General features: G+C 38.5%; 1 protein-coding gene across 18 annotated transcripts in view; it reads right to left on the reverse strand.

The window, feature by feature from the left end:
• PEX5L (peroxisomal biogenesis factor 5 like) overlaps positions 1 to 20,994 on the reverse strand; it is a 213,101-nt gene that overhangs the window by 144,471 nt on the left and 47,636 nt on the right. For 3 of the 18 annotated variants that reach the window (XM_023623346.2, XM_070243290.1, XM_070243289.1), the window contains exons 1-2: positions 10,844 to 11,925; positions 9,271 to 9,342 (exon numbers count right to left, since the gene is read on the reverse strand). The exons of 7 other annotated variants lie outside the window; for them this stretch is intronic. In XM_023623346.2, the coding sequence (XP_023479114.1) occupies positions 9,271 to 9,342; positions 10,844 to 10,936 (165 nt within the window). In that variant the 5' untranslated portion in view covers positions 10,937 to 11,925. Of the gene's footprint in view, positions 1 to 9,270; positions 9,343 to 10,843; positions 11,983 to 20,994 lie in introns of those variants that run through there. 8 more of the 18 variants (XM_023623343.2, XM_070243288.1, XM_070243293.1 and 5 more) reach the window with 7 other exon arrangements.

Consider the following 20,994-nt stretch of genomic DNA (forward strand, 5'->3'; position numbering starts at 1 on the left):
ACGCACTAGAAATATACAACTCTATAATTCCGTCATTTTTAGTCATTAATTTTTCACATGGTCTACCCCCAATTAGAGTGAGTACCACTTCCTTCCTATCTTGTGATCTAGAAAACACACACACACACACACAAATGATCATTCAATACAATTGTTATTTATCCCCATCATAGTATTTTTTTTTTGGCCAAATGATCTCATTCTTCAAGTGATTTTTCTGGCTGGTTGAGTATGTTTAGCTTACCGACATGAGGGAGTTTAGAAGAAAGGATAAGAACTGGCCTAATTTAGAAAGGCAGTTATAGGGGTAGATGAAGGAATCCAAGACTAGAGGCTGTAGACCCAAGTTCTAAAATTTCCTGTGAGATGAAATAACCTAGTGACACAGCCAAGCTACTTCTATCCCCTGAGACTCACTTAACCTGTTTGATTGAACTAGAACCAATATAATTAAACTTCTTAAGAGCAGCACCCCTTCATCAAACAAAGCTTGTCTGCACACCTAGGGCTCATTGGCACTCCGAGGGGTGGGACCACATACGTGGACCCACCCTCGATTCCAAATGGCTGGAAATGGGTTCCACAGAGCACAGTTTTACAACCACTGGATTAGATTATCTTCTGATGTTCCTTCTAGCTCTAATGTCTACAGTTCTCATATTGATCAAATGAACAACCTAAAACAACAAAAACAAAACCAGTAAAAGCACAACAAATCTTCCACAGAGAAAGGCTGAATGGTTTCCTGTCAAGTTGTAGTCCAAATGGCTGAGCCTGCTTTTCAGTGTTACCGTCTCTGGCTGTTATTTTCACATATCACATCATTTTTCACTCAGCACGTCAGCTCATGTCATTTCAATTTTGTATTTATTTTCTCAGGGACTAAACATGCTGCCAGCACTTTTTCCCATTAGATTAAAGAGAAAGAAACATGGGCTATTTGAAAATTACTTAACATCTATATATTTTTCCAGCTTGAGAGTCCAGTTTTTTATCTTACGCTGCACATAATGAACATAGGCTGTACATTAATATCTTAAAATAAAGATACATAATGGCATTTCAGATATTTGTTGAACTTGAGGTGGTAGCTCATGGTCTCTCTCTTGGTGATTATGGTTTTTGCCTGATTCCTGTGATTTGCATTACTGTTTGGAAAACCGGGGAAGATGGACAGGTGGAAGAAAGCTGGGGCCTTGCTACTCAACAAGGCTGGTACCTTATCTACTCACTGAGATGATATTTTGGCAAGAATAGAAGGTGGTAAAAGTCCTGAATAGGTAGAAATGTCAGCAATATCTTCTGCTTATAAACATCTGCCCTACTCAATTTATCCGATGAGGATTTTTTACATTTTTGAGGAACTTGAACTTCCTGGGGGACATAAGGCCATCTGACAATTATACTTTAACATCCATTATTTTGATCAGATCAACAGTGAGGTTAGGTCGGTTTTCAAGAGGGAGGGTATAAAGCAGGTCCACGTCAACATCCTACTCCGCTTTGATCCCAGAGTCTCACAAGTATAATAGTCCTAGGGAACCCTAGGGCTGTATATAAACCCGGACTGTTTTGTGTGACTACGCATTGTTTTAAAATTTTTAATTGATTTTAAACATTTTAAAAGCATCAGCTTAACTGCTTCTCTTGAAAAGTTAGTATGTGGTGACACTGAGCTCATTTCCAGCAAGTTAGCAATTAACTGGAGCCGGTAGGTGCTGCCTCCTCTAGAAGCGCCAGCTTAGAACATGACACTGTCCCCCTCACTCCCTGTTTCTCTTACATGCAGTCTCTTCCCCTCATTTCTGTACCTCACTGATCCAAGGAGGCATTTGTATCTATGAGTTCAGAATAGACTTCAATATTTAGAATTATTATAACTCAGTCCTGAAGAAATCCCAGGGGATTCTACAGCTAATACATTTAAGGGTTTTACCATCAACTCCCACCACTCACCCACCCGAGTACCTGCCGTTTGTAAAGCACTCATTACACGCCATGCACTTTGCTAAGCATTGATAAACAGCAACTTATTTAATTCTCTCAACTACTTTAGGAAGCAGATAGTATGTTCCTCATTTTATGGCAGAGCAGCCTGAGGCTCAGAGACGCTGGTTCACTTTCCCAGGGTAAAATAGCTACTATGTGGCTATAGCCTGTTTTCATTCAGATTCCTGACTGTGAAAGCCCTGCTCCTAACCACTGTGTAACAACTTTGTTCTATTCACAATGTCCAGCAGGTGCAGTGGCAGAGGGGCCAGCACCCCTGAAAATGCACTGGACTGGATTATCTAACAGTGTCCCACAGAAGGCACGCAGAATGCTTAGCAGTAAAGCAGTGGGAATAAGCAAAGTGAAAATGCTGTGATGCAACAAAAACTCAACATTCAGGAAGTGCGAGATGCTGGTGGCAAGAGCATGAAACAAAATAGCGGTGTCCCTGGATTCCAGACTGAGCTGGACACAGGGCTCTCCAGAGGGGTATCCCCATTGGAACCTCACCACAGATGTCAAGCCAGATGGTATCATTCTATCTCACAGAAGAAGAAACAGAAACTCAGAGAACTTAAATTGCTCCCTCCAAAGTCTTCCACTCAGTAAGTGGCAAAGCCAAGACTAGAAACTAGGATGATGACCTCCTACTGCAGGTCCCTCCTGCTTGCCTCTGTGTCACTCCCTGAAGAGTGACCCTCTGCATTTTCTGGCCTTCTACCTTCAGATCTCAGCAACACGTCAGAAGATTCTGAAATTAAGATATTAGGCCTGCCCTTTTTGTTTTTCCTAGAGTCAGAGGCGCTGAGGGGAATCAGTACACTAAATTGAAATGCACGAAGTTAAGCAAATAATAAACTCACCATTGTGGGTTTACAAGGAAAATATAAAGTAAGATACTTTGCATTACTGTGATTCCCCTCCACCCCTACATTACCAGTAACTCAGAACTATTTTTGTCCTACTTCACACAAACGGGGAATATTGAGGAACAAATCACAGGATAATCATGCCTCTATTCCAGTAATTTTTCTAATTAACTTAGTGGAAAACTTTCCTCCTTCCTTGTGCAATATTCATTGATGATAAATACTTTTGCAGACACGATGGCATTGATCGGTCTATGGCAGTGAACCTTTGTTTACGGGAAATCTGCACAGCTTCAGTCTCTCTCATCACAAATAAATACGGCTTATTTTCATTGAACCCTGTCTCACCTCTCAGTCTTTCCTGAGGAAATCCCTAACGAGCCTATCTCTGCCATGCACGTAATCCAGGCAACCAATGACTGCATAATATGCATTGTCCTTTCAGGATCTCAGAGTCTCCTGCTTCAGAACCTCCAGGCTGACCAGGCTGTCTCTTTTCTGCAGCTCTAGAGGAGGTTTCTGCTCTTGGTGACCAATGATGACCTTGGTGACCAAGGGAGAGCATTATACATGATACCAAGAGATAGGGTCTCATGCTTTATAAGTCTCCTCAGAAGTAAATTGGATCTGAATTATATTTAAATTAAGTAAGCACATTGATATGGCAAAGAAAGCACTGGCCAGATGGTGCCGAGTACAACAAGGCAGTGACACATGTCATGCCCACCCCTTTCACTATGATGAATCTGAGACTCAGGTCAGCTGCTTAGGTGGTGGTATGACCACACTATCTGTCAGTACCAGAAGGAAGCTGGGTATCTTTTCCCATTAATCTGTTTTTCTCATTCTTCCATTTTTCTTTCACACTGGCCTATATTTTCCTCTTCAGGATTCATTCCCTCAACAACCAGTAGGATAGAATTGCAGTCCCACTCAAATGTTTACGTGTCATTGGAAACACAAGGGGACAGCTCTCCTGTGTCTCTTCTTTTTCTTTAGAGGAAAGTCACAGAAATTCTAGTTTCCATTGCCTTCTGCTCTGGCCTCCCCTACAGATTCAAAAGGAGACTCTCAGAAAGGTTTTGGGCTAAAAAAGGAATGTGAGGTCTCTCCCTGGGGCTTCTCAGGCCTGGTAGAGGCCCTCCGTGAGGTGGCTGCGTAGGGAAGAAAGACAGGGGCGAGTGGATGTCAACAACCACCTTTCAGCTCTGATTCAGTTTGCATTTGCCTTGAAGGGCATTTCTCTCCTAACAAAGCCATAGGGGCCAAGAGGGAAGTAAATGGTTAAGGAGGGTTTGTAGAAAAGGTTATCCCTGTGAGGATTCAGTAAAGAAATATTGGCCAATTACGACACTTCCTAGTAGATGGTTATTTTATATAATTAGACCACTGAAGCAAGACAGCTTCTCAAGATCAGTAACGGGCAACTGTAGAGAGCTAGGTGGGGTGGTAGAGCATTGGACTGGGTGTCAATCCAGGGAGGGCTGGCTTCCAGTGCCCTCTCTGTACCTAACTAGGGGCTCAGAGCAACTAGAATCAACTTTCTAGATCTCAGTGTTCCTGTTTGCCAAATTGGGGTTGTGGGCTGGTGCTATGGACTGAATGTTTGTGCCTCTCCCAGTTCATATGCTGAAGCCCTAACCTCCAATGTGACTTTCCTTGCAGATAGGGCCTGCAAGGAGGTGATACAGGTTAAATGAGGCCTTAAGGGTGGGGCTGTAATGATAATAATAATAATAAGAGACACCAGAGCTCTCTCTCTCTGCCACGTGAAGATACGCAAGAAAGTGGCCATCTACAAGCCAGGAAGAGAGGCTTCACCAGAAACCGACCACGCCAGCTCCTTGATCTTGGCCTTTCCAGCCTCCAGAACTCTGAGAAATAAATGTCTGTTGTTTAAGCCTCCTGGTCTCTGATATTTTGTATGGCAGGCCGAGCAGACTAACACAGGTGGTGATGACTAAATGACATAACGATTTACAGTTTATACAGCACTTGTACAAAATTATCTTCTCAGAGAAATTCTAGGAGGTGGGAAGGACAGGGTATTATTTCACAAATAAAAGGAAATACCTCAGACAGATTCAAGATCACAAGGCTACCAAGTGGAATTCAGTCAGACAGCAAACCTGGGTCTTTCAAGGCACTTTTGGTTGTAAATGGCTGTGGTTTTCTTGTTTTCAGCATCATTACATCGGACGTCTATGAATTCTAGCTTTTAGATTTCCAGGTAGTGCCCAGCTGAAGAATGTCAAATTTATCACAAGTCATATATATTTATTTTTTCCTTAGAACTGCAATAATTGCTTCCTCTGACCCAGTAATTTTCAAAGTGTGGTCTGGAACCAGCAGTGGGAGCTGAGGACTTAGAAATGAAAGTTCTTGGATCCCCCAGACCTACAGAATTGGAAACTCCAGGGTGGAGCCCAGCAGTGTGTGTGCTAACAAGCTCTCCAGGGGAGCCTGAGGCTGATGAAATTTGAGAACCAATGCGCTGATCTCTGTACTTTTGTTCCCCTTGTAACTGGCTGACATTTGACATTTCCCCACTTTATTTCACTGAAGGATATGCAGCTACAACTCTGAGTCCCATAACCAACTGCATCCACAGTATCCTGTTAAAATCATTTTTGAAATGCTGTACCTCTAAGTGTATCCTTCATATAATTACAATATTCTATAATTTTGTCTTAGTCTTTGTTACTTTCTTTAAGTCTCCTTGGAATTTGCAAACATTTTAGAAAAAAAGCTTTCTCGGTTCAGCATATCATAAACCTTGAATTAAGCTGACTCCAATCATTAAAAATAGAACACATTTATTCAAAGTGGATAATGTTTCTAATCCCTTACACAAGGTACTTGACCACCTACTCCCCACTCCCACCTTGAAAACTCAGTAACTTCAAAAGGAAATTCAATTTTACATGAAATTTATTCCTAAACAAGACCTACCCCCTCCAATCAGAAAAGAATGTTTTAATAAATAACAAAAATGATCCAAAATATATATTTAAAACTTCTCTTTCAATATTCTAGAAAGCCAAATATAGAATTCATTAATTGTATATATTTTATTATAGTTATGTATAATAGGTATTATATATAATTATACAACAGATGCAATTATAGAACAGATATAATTATGTATATAATGAAATCTATATGTAGTTCTGTCAAATGTCTGGGTTTTAGAGGCATTAAGGTTTTAATTCAATAACATTTCCTTTGATTGCTTTCCTATGCTTGAAGTTTGAAAACTCTAGGGATTTCTGGTGAAAAATATGAACTCCAAGCCAATGTGATACATTTATATTTAAATGACTATAGATGTGTGTGTATGTGTGTGAGTACATATTATATGACACTGATTGCTTTAGGACATCAACGCCAATCTAAGAATTCTCTGGAATGTTTTTATATGCATCACAAATAAATTTTGCCAATAAAATTTCACAAAGAGAAGCCAGCCTGGTGGCGCAGTGCGTAAGTTCACATGCTCTGCTTCAGCAGCCCATGGTTTGCAGGTTCAGATCCTGGGCACTGACCTGCACACCACTCATCAAGCCATGCTGTGGCAGCGTCCCACATACAAAATAGAGGAAGATGGGCACAGATGTTAGCTCAAGGCCAATCACCCTCATGGAAAAAAAAAATCACAAAAAGAGAAGCACAATACTGCCTTTAAGAATAAAACTTTACAAAATTCCAAAATTACTTTTTCTCTTGTAGAAATAATGGAAAAATTACCTTTTACCCCCTTGAATGCAGGCAGGCAGGGAGAACAAAATCCACATACTCTGTGCTGCTTCTGTTACTAATTTGCTTATACAAGCAAAATTGTGGGCTTTCCGTGGAAGAACAAGACTTTCAAATTACATGACTGATAAAATGGCATACAGCTTGCACAGCATTTGTAGAGCTTCTTCCGAATGACAGATTTAATGAGATTAGCAGACTTGTGCTCATCACAGCACTCCAACTATTTTATTTATCTTTTTTAGATTTTCTTTGGCACCACTTACAGAAAAAGCTGTTTGAAATTATATGAAGACTGACTAACAAATTTCTACCATGTTTCTGAAAAGATGTAGGGAGAATAGATTGAACGTAAAAATTCCTCCCAAAATATATAGATAATATCTGTGAGATGAAGCCATATTCAACAAATGTATTTTACAAACATAAACACACCCACACTTTTAATGTTGATTTCTTAAACATGGGAAACATTTTTTTTGTAGTATTATAAAGACTAATTAGAGTGTTTTTTCAAATATTTTACTTTGAAGTATCAACATTGTCATTGTTTCAAACTAGTATTTGCTCACAACATCAACACCAAATAAACCTTCCCAAAAAGGATGGATTACTCTTGCTGCCAACAGCAAACACCAAAGCCAACTCATATTCATAATTACTCATCTTTTGAAACGTGTTTTGACATGAATGACTCAGCAACGCTGGGTCACTGCCAACTGGTGCCAACTGGTGCGATGGCACTGGAGGAAACATGATAACTACAGAGATAAACAATGACAGGGCAAACAGAATCCTCCTTCATTTGTTCCAGGTAAGGAAAGTGTTATTTTCTGAAGAAGTAAGAAAGTTGGTTCTCCTTTTTTTAAAGATTCCTTAACAGTTATTAAAAAGTGTTTAGGCACAACAACATAAATGTTGGGAAAGGTGCCATCAGGAAAAAAGATTAACGACTCCCTTGGGCTTTCTACTTCAAAGATGTCAATGTATACTTTTATAGTTTTCTGAATCCCAAAATTTAGTTAAAACAAAAAGAAGCTTTAGGGAAAAAAAAAAAGAAAAGAAAAGTAGCTTTGGGGGTAAGATGATACTAAAGTACCAAAAAAGAGCAAAACTTTAACTTTTACATGATTTAGGAAGAAATTTAAAAAATTAACTTTTCATTTTAAGAGAGAAATGTGTAGGTGTGTGTGTTCACATGATATACTCAAACACATGTTACTAGCTCATTTGCCAGGGGGTCCAGTCCTACAGTCAGAATTCCAGTCTACAGGCAGGATCTGTGGGAGATGCAGACTGTGCAACCTAAGTAATTAATGTGGCATAGTTAAAATGATAGCTGATAGCCCAGCAGAGCACTCAGGCTTCAGCCCCACTTATTTTATTAACTAAACTGACAATTTGGCACCAAGAAGAAATACAGGGCCACCTCCTACCCGCACCCCCCCGCCCCGAGACCCTCTCCATCCCACCCCGATTCCCTCTGGAGTAGGAGAGTGAAGACAAGGCAGGAAAAACTTGAAGGCAGTTTGAGTGAACCCTGTAAGATCGCCCTATTCTGCACCTCCCGGAGAGAATGCTTTTTTTGGCCAGTTTCTCCCAGAAGATCACTTCAGTTACCTCAATTATTCCAGGCCTAATAAGCAGGACTCTAAGTCAACTGTTTCTGGTTGCTATCTTCTGGTGGTCATTTTTTCTTTTTCGGAAATATTCACAGTGGCTCCTTTAATGTAATCATTGTGATGCAAAACGAACTTACTGCGTGATTAGGAAATTGTCCAAATTCAACTTGCCTTTCTGTAACTTGGTGACTGCTTTCTTTCCAACCTCTTCATCTGCTCAGATCCCTTTGAGTTATTTTTCTAGCTCCACCTGAGCTTACATCACCCTCAGAATCAGCACCACTTACACAGTAAATAGATATGCAATTATCTCGTCGCCCCAATAATTAACAAAGATGTCAAGGACTAATGCCAATTCAGTGGCAGGAGCTGGATACCTTCCATTACCTGGTATGTCATTGTTTATGGTCTATTAAGCAGTTTTCATTTCACCTTATGGGCCCATATAAAGTCCAAGCTGGACGTTTCTTAAATTACAGGCAGTATTAAAGAATATTAAATAGCTGCTTCTTTTTGTTTTTTTAAAAATCATCTGTAAACTTACTGCAGACACTCTGAGAAAGTAAATTTGGCAATATATATGTTTTAAACTTCTCAGTTTTTTAAAGTCTCTTATCCCCCTCCCTCTAAATCATACTTGCTGTTTTACATTAATGACAGACTTTCTCATTTTCAAAATAATATACTTTCTGGTTCTTGTTTAAATCTTTTTTTTTTCCAACCAAATTATCATTGTTGTTTGGTTCATTTTTCAAGTGGGGCTTTTAATTTCCCAAAAGATCTCTTATTCTTGTTCTGCTTTATTTTTCATCCTTCTTACATATAGAACATGTATGTTGACATTATGCAGATGTCAGTGGATCAGAGGCATTATATGGGGAGGCTTAGCTGCTCTCAAAATCTATCCCGTTATGCAGGCCTCAGTTAGACAGGCTAATACAGCGGCCAGGGCAGGGCTGAATGCTCAAAGGGCTTCAGCTGTCAAAAATCTACAGTGCAACAGTAGAAAATGTATGGAAGCGTTCACTTACCTGCTTTTGATCAACAATTATTTCGAGGTCTTCATCACTGCTTAGTTTTCCATATCCTTTTTCTTTACTTTTCTTGTGAAAGAATAATTTTAAATGATCATTTAGTTTCTTTCCATTAATAATGTTAATTCCCCCTTCACACTTTTTAAAGACAAAAGTCATTACTTAGCCTTGTTCATTAGTCATAATACATCATTCTTTATGTCAGTCTCTCACGGACAACAGCAAATGTTTTTATTGTTCAACTGTTGGCTTATAATTACGCATTAAGTATTTTTGCTTAGCCTCTCTCATTCAAACCATGCCTTTAATCTTCTTCTGAATATCGTTATGCTTCTCTTTTCAATTCTGTTTCAGAAAAGATTCTTTAATACTTTGAGATAAATAAGCAACTCTTTCAAGAGTCCCAGCTCGTTTTTCTTAAAGACTGAAATTGTATTGAGTAACTGTACTATGATTAAGACTTCAACTATTAAATATTTTATTTTAATCTCTTATATATTCTTAAGAATAATACAAGTATTACACAACTCAGATAACAAATCTTCAGATTTTCTATGTTGGCTTATAAATCCAATGAAAACTAACATTGGAAAAAAGAACTCAGAACTAATTTTAAAAAGATAAATAAAATAATTTTCATAGGTAGTTCGAAAAGTTGGAATAATACAGATTATGTTTTAAAATGCACTTTATTGGCATTTTGTCTTTTATTTTTCTCCAATGACCACTCCCCGTCTATCTCCCCCATAGCAAGAGTTGTAAAGTTAGAAAAGGACATAGATCATGACAACCATTTTACTGTTGTGCTACAGGGGCAAGGGAATATGTCTGAGTGTTTTTTTTTTCTTTCTCCCAATGCACTGGCTGATGGAAATACCAGAAACCACAGGTTGCTTCTTCATAATTTTAGAAATCATAGTACCTCTGTAGAGGACCAGTATGAAAAGGAAAAGAAAACTCACTACACAGTTAGCTGTAGTCCAAGGTTATTATTTTAAAAAAATAATCCTTGCTTTAGGTATTAACTACATCAACTAGAATTAAGGGAATTAAAAATATTTCCTATGTTTGCACCTATTGTGCCATATTAGGATCCCCATCTCAGGAGAAGAGCTATATCCTTCAGCGAACATGATATAAATCTTCTCTACGCTGTGGGACACAATTCTTGTCAGTTTTTCCCTCTACTACATTTCAAGATCAGATTTCCACATTTCCTCCCTGGTAAACATACCTTCTATTTTTTTTTCTGTAACAGATTTCTGAATCTTCAAGTATTAGGATGCATAAATAAAATCTGATTTCTCATTCATATATTAATGAATTTAGCCACTTAGAACAGACGACCACAGTATTTCTCTCTATTATTAATCTTGTCCTCATTTGAGGTTCTACTTCAGGATTGATGGAAAATAAAACGAACAATGTCGGTTTCACTCAAGCCAATGTCCTTCCTATCACTTTGCTTTCGCATCCTTTTAGTCCACTGGTTGCCATGAGATATTGTCCAGAGACCCTCTAATGCAAAACATTTAGAAATGCCTTTCCGAATATTGATCTGTATACATACCAAGTAGTTCATTTGCATGACCCGATTTCTGGACAAAAGGACATTAAGTAGAGATGGAATGTGGGTCCTTCCATCCATTCCACTGTCAGACATCCCAGAATTCTTTGCCCCAGCGGCAGTGACTTCATTGCCAGAACTTGCTGACCAGAGAACCACAGATCTTGCCCAGCAACAGTATTTATAATGTATGACAATAATCGAAGTATCCCTGAATCATTGTCTTGACTTTGTAAACATTGTGAAATTTTTGGCTAGCACAGAAAGTCACTGAAACTAAAATTTCTTCTTTTCTAACTAATTTTCGTCCAAGTATTTCTACCTTCCCTGACTCCTGTTCTAGTTTAATACTTTTTTTTAAAAAATCCATCTATTATTAATTATATACATTTTTATATTTCATCCCATGCACATGGACTGCTCAGCCTCTTTGTCATAAAAGCTTTCAATTTTCCCCTTTTAATGCCCTGCCCCAGACTTTCCTGTGATTAGCAAATCACTGCTACTTGATATAACGTGTCAGCATTCACAGAACATAATTCAAGATTGCAATTTCTACCAATACCAAATTCCACTTTTCCAATTTAAGCTCAACTCCTTATCTGACTTAGTGGGACACTTTCCTGGAAAGAGGCTAGGTCAGGAAAGGAGGTTATATCCCAACTATTGTAAGTAGAAGTTGGCATTTTCCAAGAGTGGGAGGAGGCATTTAGAGCTCTGATTTAGTACTTAAGCCCCTAGTCTCCCAACAGCACACAACTGTACAAAGAGTCAGGAGCCTTACAGTTTTACACTAGAGTCAAGCACTATTTTCTAGTTCACCCCATAACCCCTGGGGGATTAATCGTTTTCTAAGCCATAATGGTTATTCGCTCACTTACTGCTTATTTCTAGTGCGAGCATAATCCTCTTTCAAGCACTCAGCTTCCCACTTTGCCTGCTTAGATCAGCCAGTACAGGCAGGGATCTTCAGCTCTCCTCCCTCCTCCCAGCCAGGAATCCCTGTCTTCTTATCTATGCACTTTTGTCAAGCACCAAAAGCAACTCCATAGCTTCTGCGTGGTCTTTCACATTAGCCAAAGGACTGAACTAGAAGGAGAAAGAAAGCTAACCTCTCCACTGTCCAAGCGTGAGGAGGCAGGGCTTCTGTGGGAGGAGAAGCCAGAGGGTAATCACTTCCTGTGCTCCTCCCACCTTCCCTGGCCGACTCTGGAGCTGAGGGTTTCCACTGAGGCAGTAAGGTTAGGCCCCTCACCACCTCAGCCTTAGCATGCTGCCTGCTGATAGCTGCTTCTCTGCTCTGCTCACCTACGTGCAGCTGAGGGGGGAGCATCAGTGCAGTGCAGCTACAATGGGGAGCACTTTGAGGTGGGAGAAGTGAGGAAAGAGAGAAGGGAAACAGCCATCATTTGCTGAGAATGCTTCACTCCCTGTAAGAAGCTTTCAGGTCAGGATAAGCACCCCATCTCTGAAACCCCAAACACAGTATCTCCCATCTTCCACGCTCCATTCTGAATCCTTTCTGAGTAACTGGAAGGAAAACCATCTAGTTCTTTGTTAGTGCTGATAACTTCTTTAATACCACTGAATCAGCTCTGCAGTTTTCTTAGGAACATCGAGCTTAACTGGTAACCTTTCCTCTCTGCAGACATTCCACCGTCTCTCAACCCTAGCTACCTCCTGCTTCCCACCCTTTTATTCTCCCCTCCGCAAAAGTAGAACAGAAAGGTGGGTTTATTCACCTGAATTATATAAACCATAAAACTTGGAAACTGGATAGGAAAACAGTATATGGCCACAGATAGAGGATATGTTATATAAGAAAATTTTGTAAGTAAGTAACAACAACAAAACAACAACAGAATCTAATGGGAGAGAGACCTGAAAAATGAAGCACCCTATGTTCATTTTAGAATAACAGTTTATTAAAAAGTAAGTGTTTTACTTGAAAGATGCTGGTTCCGTATGGGTTGAATTAAAAGGATTCTTGAGCCAGGCCTGATGGCCTAGCAGTTAAAGTTCGGTGTGCTCTGCTTTGGCAGCCCAGGTTCGGTTCCCAGACACAGTGCCACACCGCTAGTCTGTCAGCAGCCATGCTGTGGCAGCAGCTCACAGAGAACTAGCAGGACTTACATCTAGAATACCCAACTATGTACTGGGTCTTTGGAGAGGAAAAAAAAATAGGATTCTTCATCTCATCAGGAATGGAATACATAAAGGAAATTTTGAAAGGGAAAAGGAATACATGATTTAGTTAGTTGTACAAATTAGCCTTAATTGTAATTTTTGCCTAATTACAGATGTCAAAATAAATGTAAAGATTAAAGATTGCATATAAATACTAAAAAATTTCACTATTATTTATCCAACACTGCAGTGAATGATAAATGATAAACCTGAATTTATTAAAGCAATGTTACATGAAGAATAAATAACATAGACAAAAGAAACAAACACCTTCCTACTCTCTTCCTCACGGCTGTCAGTATTCAATTGCTACCTTCTTATTTTCCCTATCTTCAATCCCTTCTTCTTCACCACCTTCCTTCTCAAAGCTTGCAAAATTGCTCAGTTTTCTCTGTTCTGAAATATGACTTCGTCACAACTGCTTTCCCCTAAAGACACTCATTTAACTTCTCTTATCTCTTCTCTGTCAAACGTGGAGGAGTGGTCCATGCTCACCAGCAGCAGTTCCTTCCTTTCTCTTCACTCTAAACCAGTCACCATCAGGTTGCAATCTACTATAACTGCATTCTTGACAGTCACCAATGGGCTCCTAATTATCAAATTCTCTAGCAGTTCTTTAGAGCTAATCGTATAAATTAGCCCAAAATGAAACTTGTAATTGACTGAGATGTCAAAGTAAACTCAAATATTACTTCTTTCAGTGTTCAAGTTTGTACCAACTGTTTTCAAAAAAGGTCTTTGCTGTTATTTATACTATTACAGCTATTAAATGGTGTTACTACCAATTGAAGAGAGAGAGCATTGATGAGAGGGAGGAAGATTGGGAAAGAAGATGATGTGCTAAGAAGATACTTGCTGAGTTTGTAGTGTCTTTGGAAAGTTCATTTAAGTGGAAAGATCCAGTCAGCCATTTGGATATGCGGGTCTATATCTTAGAAGAGAGATCACGGCAGGGCATATGGATTGCTAGGGATAATTAAAATTGCAGGAGTGGATGAGTTCATTAAAGAAGAAAATGTAGAGATGGAAGAGATGAGGACTAAGGCCAGAGTCCTGGAGAATTGTTACATTTAAAGAATGGGCCAAAGAAAGAACCCAGTGAAGGAGGCTAAACAGGAGTGGTCAATAGATGTAGGAGGAGAACCATGAGAAGCAGTTGAAAGAAAAAGAGTTCTAGACAGTGTCAAATGCTGCTGAGAGGTCAAGAAAGGATGTGAACTGCAAACTTTCATTGTATTTGGCATTTTGGAAGTCGTCAAGTACTTTAGGAACAGCAGAAGTAGTGAAGATGGAAGCAAGATTAGAGTAAATTAATGAATTGGCAGAAAGGGAGTGAAGGTAATGAGAAAGGACTTACTTTCCCCTAGGAAAGCTTGCATGAAAAGGGGAAAATTTAAGATGGTAAATCTCATGTTAAGTGTTCTTACTCACAGTTAGAAAAAGGGAAGGGGGAAAGAGGCAGCAAGAATGCTAGTAGAAAGACAAAAATTATAGGGAAAGAATAATGGGAAAGTTATTATAGTTTTCCCCCATTCCCTTGTGTAAAGGTATTGAGTATGTTTATAGTTCAAAAAGGAACTACCAAGAAAAGTGAAAATGTAGATACCAGAGGGTGAGGTGGGCTAATGCATGAAGCAAGAAAGTAAGAACAAAGTCTTTTTGGAGAAAACCTGCATGTTTCTCTTTTAAAATTTACAATTATGTGACATATATTTATAGAAGAAAAATCTGGAAAGATATATACCACATATTAAAAGTCCTTTTCTACGGCAGATGGAATTATGCATGATCTATGTCTTCCCTTTATACTTGGGAGTACTTTTTGAAATAAGAATGAATTCTTTTATAATAAAAAAAAAAGTAAAGAAAAGGTGATTGCTTGAGAGATCCATAAAATTGCCATTGAAAAGACTCATTTAAAGTCTACTTTGCAGAAAAACGACTAGGTCAGGGCTTTACCCTTCCTTTATTATGTTTCTGGAGGAATAATGGCTTATTTTTTTTTTTAAATGTAGAGATTCTTGCTGCAGTTATTGCTTCTGTCCCTTGTGGCAAGTGTGGTAGGATGGTGGAGCAAATGCTTGTTTATTGCATTTAATATGCTTCTTTTCCTCTTGACTGTCCCTTATAATATTAAGCTTCTCAGTCCTTTGACATTATTTTGGCCCCATGTCCCTTCTTTTTTTAAAGATCCACAGTGTCAGCACAGCCACAAACACCACTGCTGTGGCAGCCAAAGAAACAATGAGAAAAGAAAACAGGAAATGAGGGAGATGGAAGAGTGTCTCTAAAGGCCTGAAATAAGTTCAGAGTTTCCCCCTGTTTAGGACATAAGCCTGGACAGACCTTTTAAATAGAAAGTAATCACCTTAACAACTACAAAGACAATTTTCAGAACTTTTATTTTTCTTATATTTGGAGGAAATCAACTTTCTGAAGAAAAAATGTCATCATTACAGAAAATCATTTGCAGAAGGGCTTAAGTCTGGCATTTTTCAAGAACTATTTTTTTTTCCTTTTTAAAAAACATTCACAGTCATATTTATCCCCCCAACTGTGATCATGTTATGCTAAACAAAATAGCCACAGAGTGCAATTTTTTAGTTTTGGGCCGGGCTTGGGCAAACAACATATGGCAATCAAACTCAGCTCTAAAGGTATATTCTTGGGTGAAAACAAATACAAGGACAACAAATATGTTGATGCATTTCAAACCATGTTTTAAGTCATATGCATATGTCCAGATATTTAGCATTTTTTTGACTGTATGGCTAAATCTAACTGGGAAAATAGATACTCCAGTTACTTACTAGTTGAATAATAAAATGGCAGGCATACAGTACAATTTTCACTATGGCCTCACAGTCCCTCCCTTATGCTGGCTAACCTATCTTTAGGGTGGCTCTTGGTCTGTAAGAGAATTACCTGAAGAGTTTATAAATCTTCCTAAAAGTGTTTTCTATTTTCCAAAGATGAGCATTCTCCAACATAAATAGCCATTAAGATTACTCAATCTTATGTCATTGTGCAATGACATTTTCTTAAATAAGCAAATTCAATATTCAGTATGTACCTTCCTATGTCTTTTCCAATATTTTACCATGAAAAGTTTCAAACATACAGCAAAGTTATCAGAATTTTACAGTGAGCACCTAGATAGTTACTACCTAGATTCTACCACTAATATTTTATTATACTTGCTTCTTTGCACATCTATCTGCTGTGATATATTTTTAAAGTCTAGTACATGCCATCACATTTCTATGCATTCTTTCCTTCAAGGTTTATTTTATTTAACTTAATTTTTAAACTCAGCAAAGCAAAACCATTGGCTCAGTAAGTTTCCAAAATAAGAGCACTAAAAGTTCAGGATTTGTTCCTCTTCATTGATTTTGTTGCTTGCATTTGAAAAGGAAATCAGTGAACTACATTTCTAGCCTCAAGTGTTAGTGATGGGTCCTATCGCTAAGATTAGGGAAGAGGATTTCTGATCAAAAGGTTGGGGTTTTTATAGTTCTAGTGATCAAACAACTCAACTTTTTGAGACAAATCCATGGTGTGACAGACAGTTCCAGTTGATACTAATCACCACATCCTCAATTTCATATCCTTTGATCATCAATGATTCCTGCAAACAACTTCACTTTACTCTGAGCTAGATGATAAGTATTTACCTCTGGCACATGCAACAAAAGTAGCAAGCCTCAGGACACAGCTAGGATGGCTAATGCGTTCTCGGAGGGGTTGCATATGCTCTAAGGAACAGTACTTGGGTGGTTTACCGAGATTAAGTAGACAGAAAACAAAAACTAAACTTGAAATTTCGGTTATGTCAGATTCAGCAACGTTCCACATAACTTGGAGGACAATAAGTAAACTCTTCTTAACCTTCCCTCACCCCCAAAACCAAACAAAACCACATTCAAAGAGAAAACAAAAACAAAAAATGATGTCCTTTTTAACAGGAAAATTCTGAGTCACTGCTTTCATCTGGAAGGTTTTTGTCTCTATAAAAATCATTTTCTCATTTCCTCTAGACTCGGCTCTTGAAGCTGTCAATGTAGCGGTATAGCATGCAATGACTAACATTTAAAAATTATTTTCTGCCTGCTGAAGACAATAATGATTGAAAAATGATATATTTTAATCTGCTAGATTTCTTGGCATTTATCTGCTCTTGGCACTATTTCCAAGGCAAGGTGAATCTAACAAGTACTCCCATTTGGCAATTTTAACGTCATCACTCAAACGGCAGGACTGGAGTGGTTGTTGATGTAGCTAGGTAAAGAGCCCAAGAGAAATGACATTATTTTGGACATGAAAATGGCAAATGAACACTACTATCACATAAAAAAAGTGTCCCTCATCCAAAAAAACACATAAAAGGGTAAACTATGTTTTCCATATCTTTGCAGCTTGAAAAAAATAAGAAATAGTCTATTTTAAACTAAAACTATTACTTGATGTTCTGTTTCTGATCCCTGTTGACACATTTCTTCTTTTTATACGAGTCGGCCCTACTAGATGGGGGACGGAATCGTGTTACTACCATCTCAAACACAGGTGTGCTTATATCGGCCTCTCCAGTGGCCTCTTTTCCCTCTCACTAGCAGTCTGTGCACCTGGCCTTGCACACCTGCCGCTGGCTTCCATTATAACAGCTGATCTGAACATGATGGTACTATGCCCTTTTGAAAGCAAACAGCAATCTTTTTACTTTAATGAAATGGAAAGAAAAACCTAGCTGTTTCTGTGAGCATTCTGTTTCCCAACTATATTATGCCTCTATTTTCACACTTTCCCTAAACTCATACATTGCTTTGACACTGACACATGCTTGAGAAAAATTTGTCTATGAAATTTTGTTTCTGACAAGAGTCAACCCAAAGTTTGTGCTTCAGCCATAAAATCCACGCGGAAAGTTAAAGTTGTTTACCATTAAGATATACCTATGTGACTGATTGACTTATAACCAGCTTTTCTATGATGGCTCAAATAACTTTTGAGGATTTTTCTTTACATGGATCTCCTCACAGCCATGACAGCTTAGAATAAATCTTTCCTATTCCTGAGAGTGACAATGTTTTCTGGCGGTATGGCCCCTTACTCTCACCTCTGGTTTCTCCCCCATGGCCTTGATAACCTCAGGAATCCTAACTCAACACACAATTCTTGTCATTTCTCCATCAGTCTCTCTATAGTTTCTTTTGTTCATCCCTTTTCTCCAGTGGCTTCTAAATTCACTGATGACAACATTACAGATAAGACATGGCAATCCCTAGAGGGAGGGCAGGTCTGGGGTTCCTATCCATCTTCTTCATGGATGAGGCCTTCTGGGCAACTACTTGCTGAGGGAGCTTTTCTAAGCTGCAGGATACACAGGGGCAAGAAATATTTGGGCCACAGACAGCTTGTTTATCTACTGGACATGTGACAATCAGTTAAAAGATTAAAACATCAGAGTCCAGAGAGCACGTAGCCAATTGCATACAGTACTTTATGACAAACATCAACTAACATCTTGCTTGATATGAAAAATATTGCTGCTAATGAGGGGAAAAATATAGTGGCTTATAATGAAAGGTAAAGTTTAAATAATTTTCATTTCTGTAAAGTATTGTCACTAACCACCTGAACTCAAATATTTTGTGAATCCTTGGCTCAAGTACAAAGGTGTTTAATGTCTAGAAACTGTGTATTTGAATCATGAAGGCAAAATTTTTTAATTTGAGGAGATGCAACGTAGAGTGTGTGACAAAGTTGGACATTCAAGTACTTGATGATTTTGCTTAGGCAAAATTATGTTAGTTTAGAACAATGGTTGCTTCATGCGGATGTGTGATCACTCTTTTAGCACTAGGGATGGTAGATACAATCAATATGTTTCTGTGTTACTGTCACAAAAATAGTAATAGGGGATTACTGCTGACATTTTCAGCAAATATGACAGCCATTACTGGAAAAAATAAGCACAAATGCATTCGAATACACATCACATTTTTGGCACTTTGTTGATTTTTACAGGAAATTCCATATGACTAAATCAGCTGATAAGAAAGAAATGGTATTCAAAAAATAAACAACTATAAAACCTCCCTTATTTTGTGATGAGATAAGGGATAGAGGGAGCTTCTCAAATACGGTAATTTTATTTTTCTTTGGCATGAGTGTGGAGTATGTTCATTTTATTCTTGTACTTTAAACATTTTATGTATTTTATACTTTACAATAAAAGTGCATTACTAAACTTTTATTTTTAATACGTTCTACAGATTCACAATATCTGCTGTTTTTTTCTTTTTTAAAAAGAGACTTGGGTGTGTGAGGTGATAATGAAACAGATTTTGCATTACTTTTGGTCTACTTTACCACTAGATCGTGAGCTTCTTGAGGTCAGGGGCTGCATTATTCACTCATTCCTTCTCCAGGTATTTTTGATCACCTACTATGAATGTGCTGAATTCTGGGGCTGTAGAGCACACAGGCAGGCATGGTCCCTGCCTGATGCCTCCTGGGGAAGGGAGGTAATTAAACAAGAAATTATAAAAACCTGAAGAGCCTATGACAGAGCAGTCTTGGGACCTGAAAGAAGCTGTGGGACTTCACTTTGTGTGAAGGTCAGAGAAGGCCTTAAAGAGACACTGGGATCTGAATGATGAATAGAAGCCACTCAGATAGAGCAGAGGGGCTGGTGTGTGTGGGCTTGGGGAGTAAGCATGCAGAAGAGCGATACAGAGGGGAGACCACAGGCAAGAGATGGTAGGCCCTTCTAACTTCTGAGAGAAGGATGGTATGGCTAGAACAGAGCTGGGGTTTGAGGGAGTGATCCCAGGTGAGGCTGGAGTGAAAGGAGGAGTCTTGAAAATTACACTTGTATGTTAAGGGCCGTGTGGAGCTACTGCAGGGTTTTAAGCAGGAGAGTGATATTATCAAATCTGTGCTTTAGGAAGCCCACTCTGGCAAGTGTGAGAAATGGATTGGAGGAAAGAAGACTGGAGGCAAGGAGAGCAGTCAGGGGCTAATGGAGCGGTGGGTGTGTGACCGCCAAGGAAGCTGTTAAAACGTAAGTTGAGATAGCTGACCATACACCAATTTTATTACGACATGCTTAATTCATCACTTTGTGTATCATGAGATTGCTTTTTCAATACTGGTTACTATAAGTGATAAAAGCATCCGTATTTTCTGTAGTCAGGAATTAAATTAGCAGTGAAGGAGTCTACAACAGACACATTCTAGGCACTCCTTAACTTAGTGATATGTAAAATCGTTTTAGGAAAAATTCAATGAAACAAAAAACATTTGAGACATAGACATAACTAGAGAGAAAGAACGTAATTTGACTAACATAGGAAAACATTTTGCACTTACTGAAGGATATATATTTTTGGACTCTGTAAAGTCCTAAAGCAATATCTAAACTTTTCTTGTAGTTTCTTGCTATTTGACAAAAACAAAGGGAGTCTGTTTAAAAGAATACAGTGTGAAATTGTTCAGTGCAGCAGAGCATCTGAAAGGATTTATTGTGGTTTTTGGACCTCAACAACAGGAATTCTTTATGCAAACCTAGGAACTGAACTGCCCAGGGAGTATAAGATATTGAAAAGAAATGTATTTACTCAAGTGTATTTGGGATATCATCAAGCCTAATGTGTTTTTAAAAGAATTGAGATGGCATATTTAGAGCCTGGTTAAAAAAAACCAACAACAGTCACTTCCATTGCATTTCACTTGTTTTTAACTTAGAAGATAACACTTTATAATGGGAGAAAGCTGGAGTAACGTAAGGTAAAGCAAGGTAGATTCAACCATGATATTTATCTTCTTGCTCAAAGTTTCAGAATTCTTGCCACTTAATGAGACATTCTTTTGTTATTAATATTTAAAAATAATTACATGTTACATGCAAAATATTGAAGGATATTAACTACATGTAAGCAAACCTCAGAGCCACAGAGCGGACTTCT

The sequence above is a fragment of the Equus caballus genome, chromosome 19 (assembly GCF_041296265.1).
Source record: "Equus caballus isolate H_3958 breed thoroughbred chromosome 19, TB-T2T, whole genome shotgun sequence".
Taxonomy (NCBI): domain Eukaryota; kingdom Metazoa; phylum Chordata; class Mammalia; order Perissodactyla; family Equidae; genus Equus; species Equus caballus.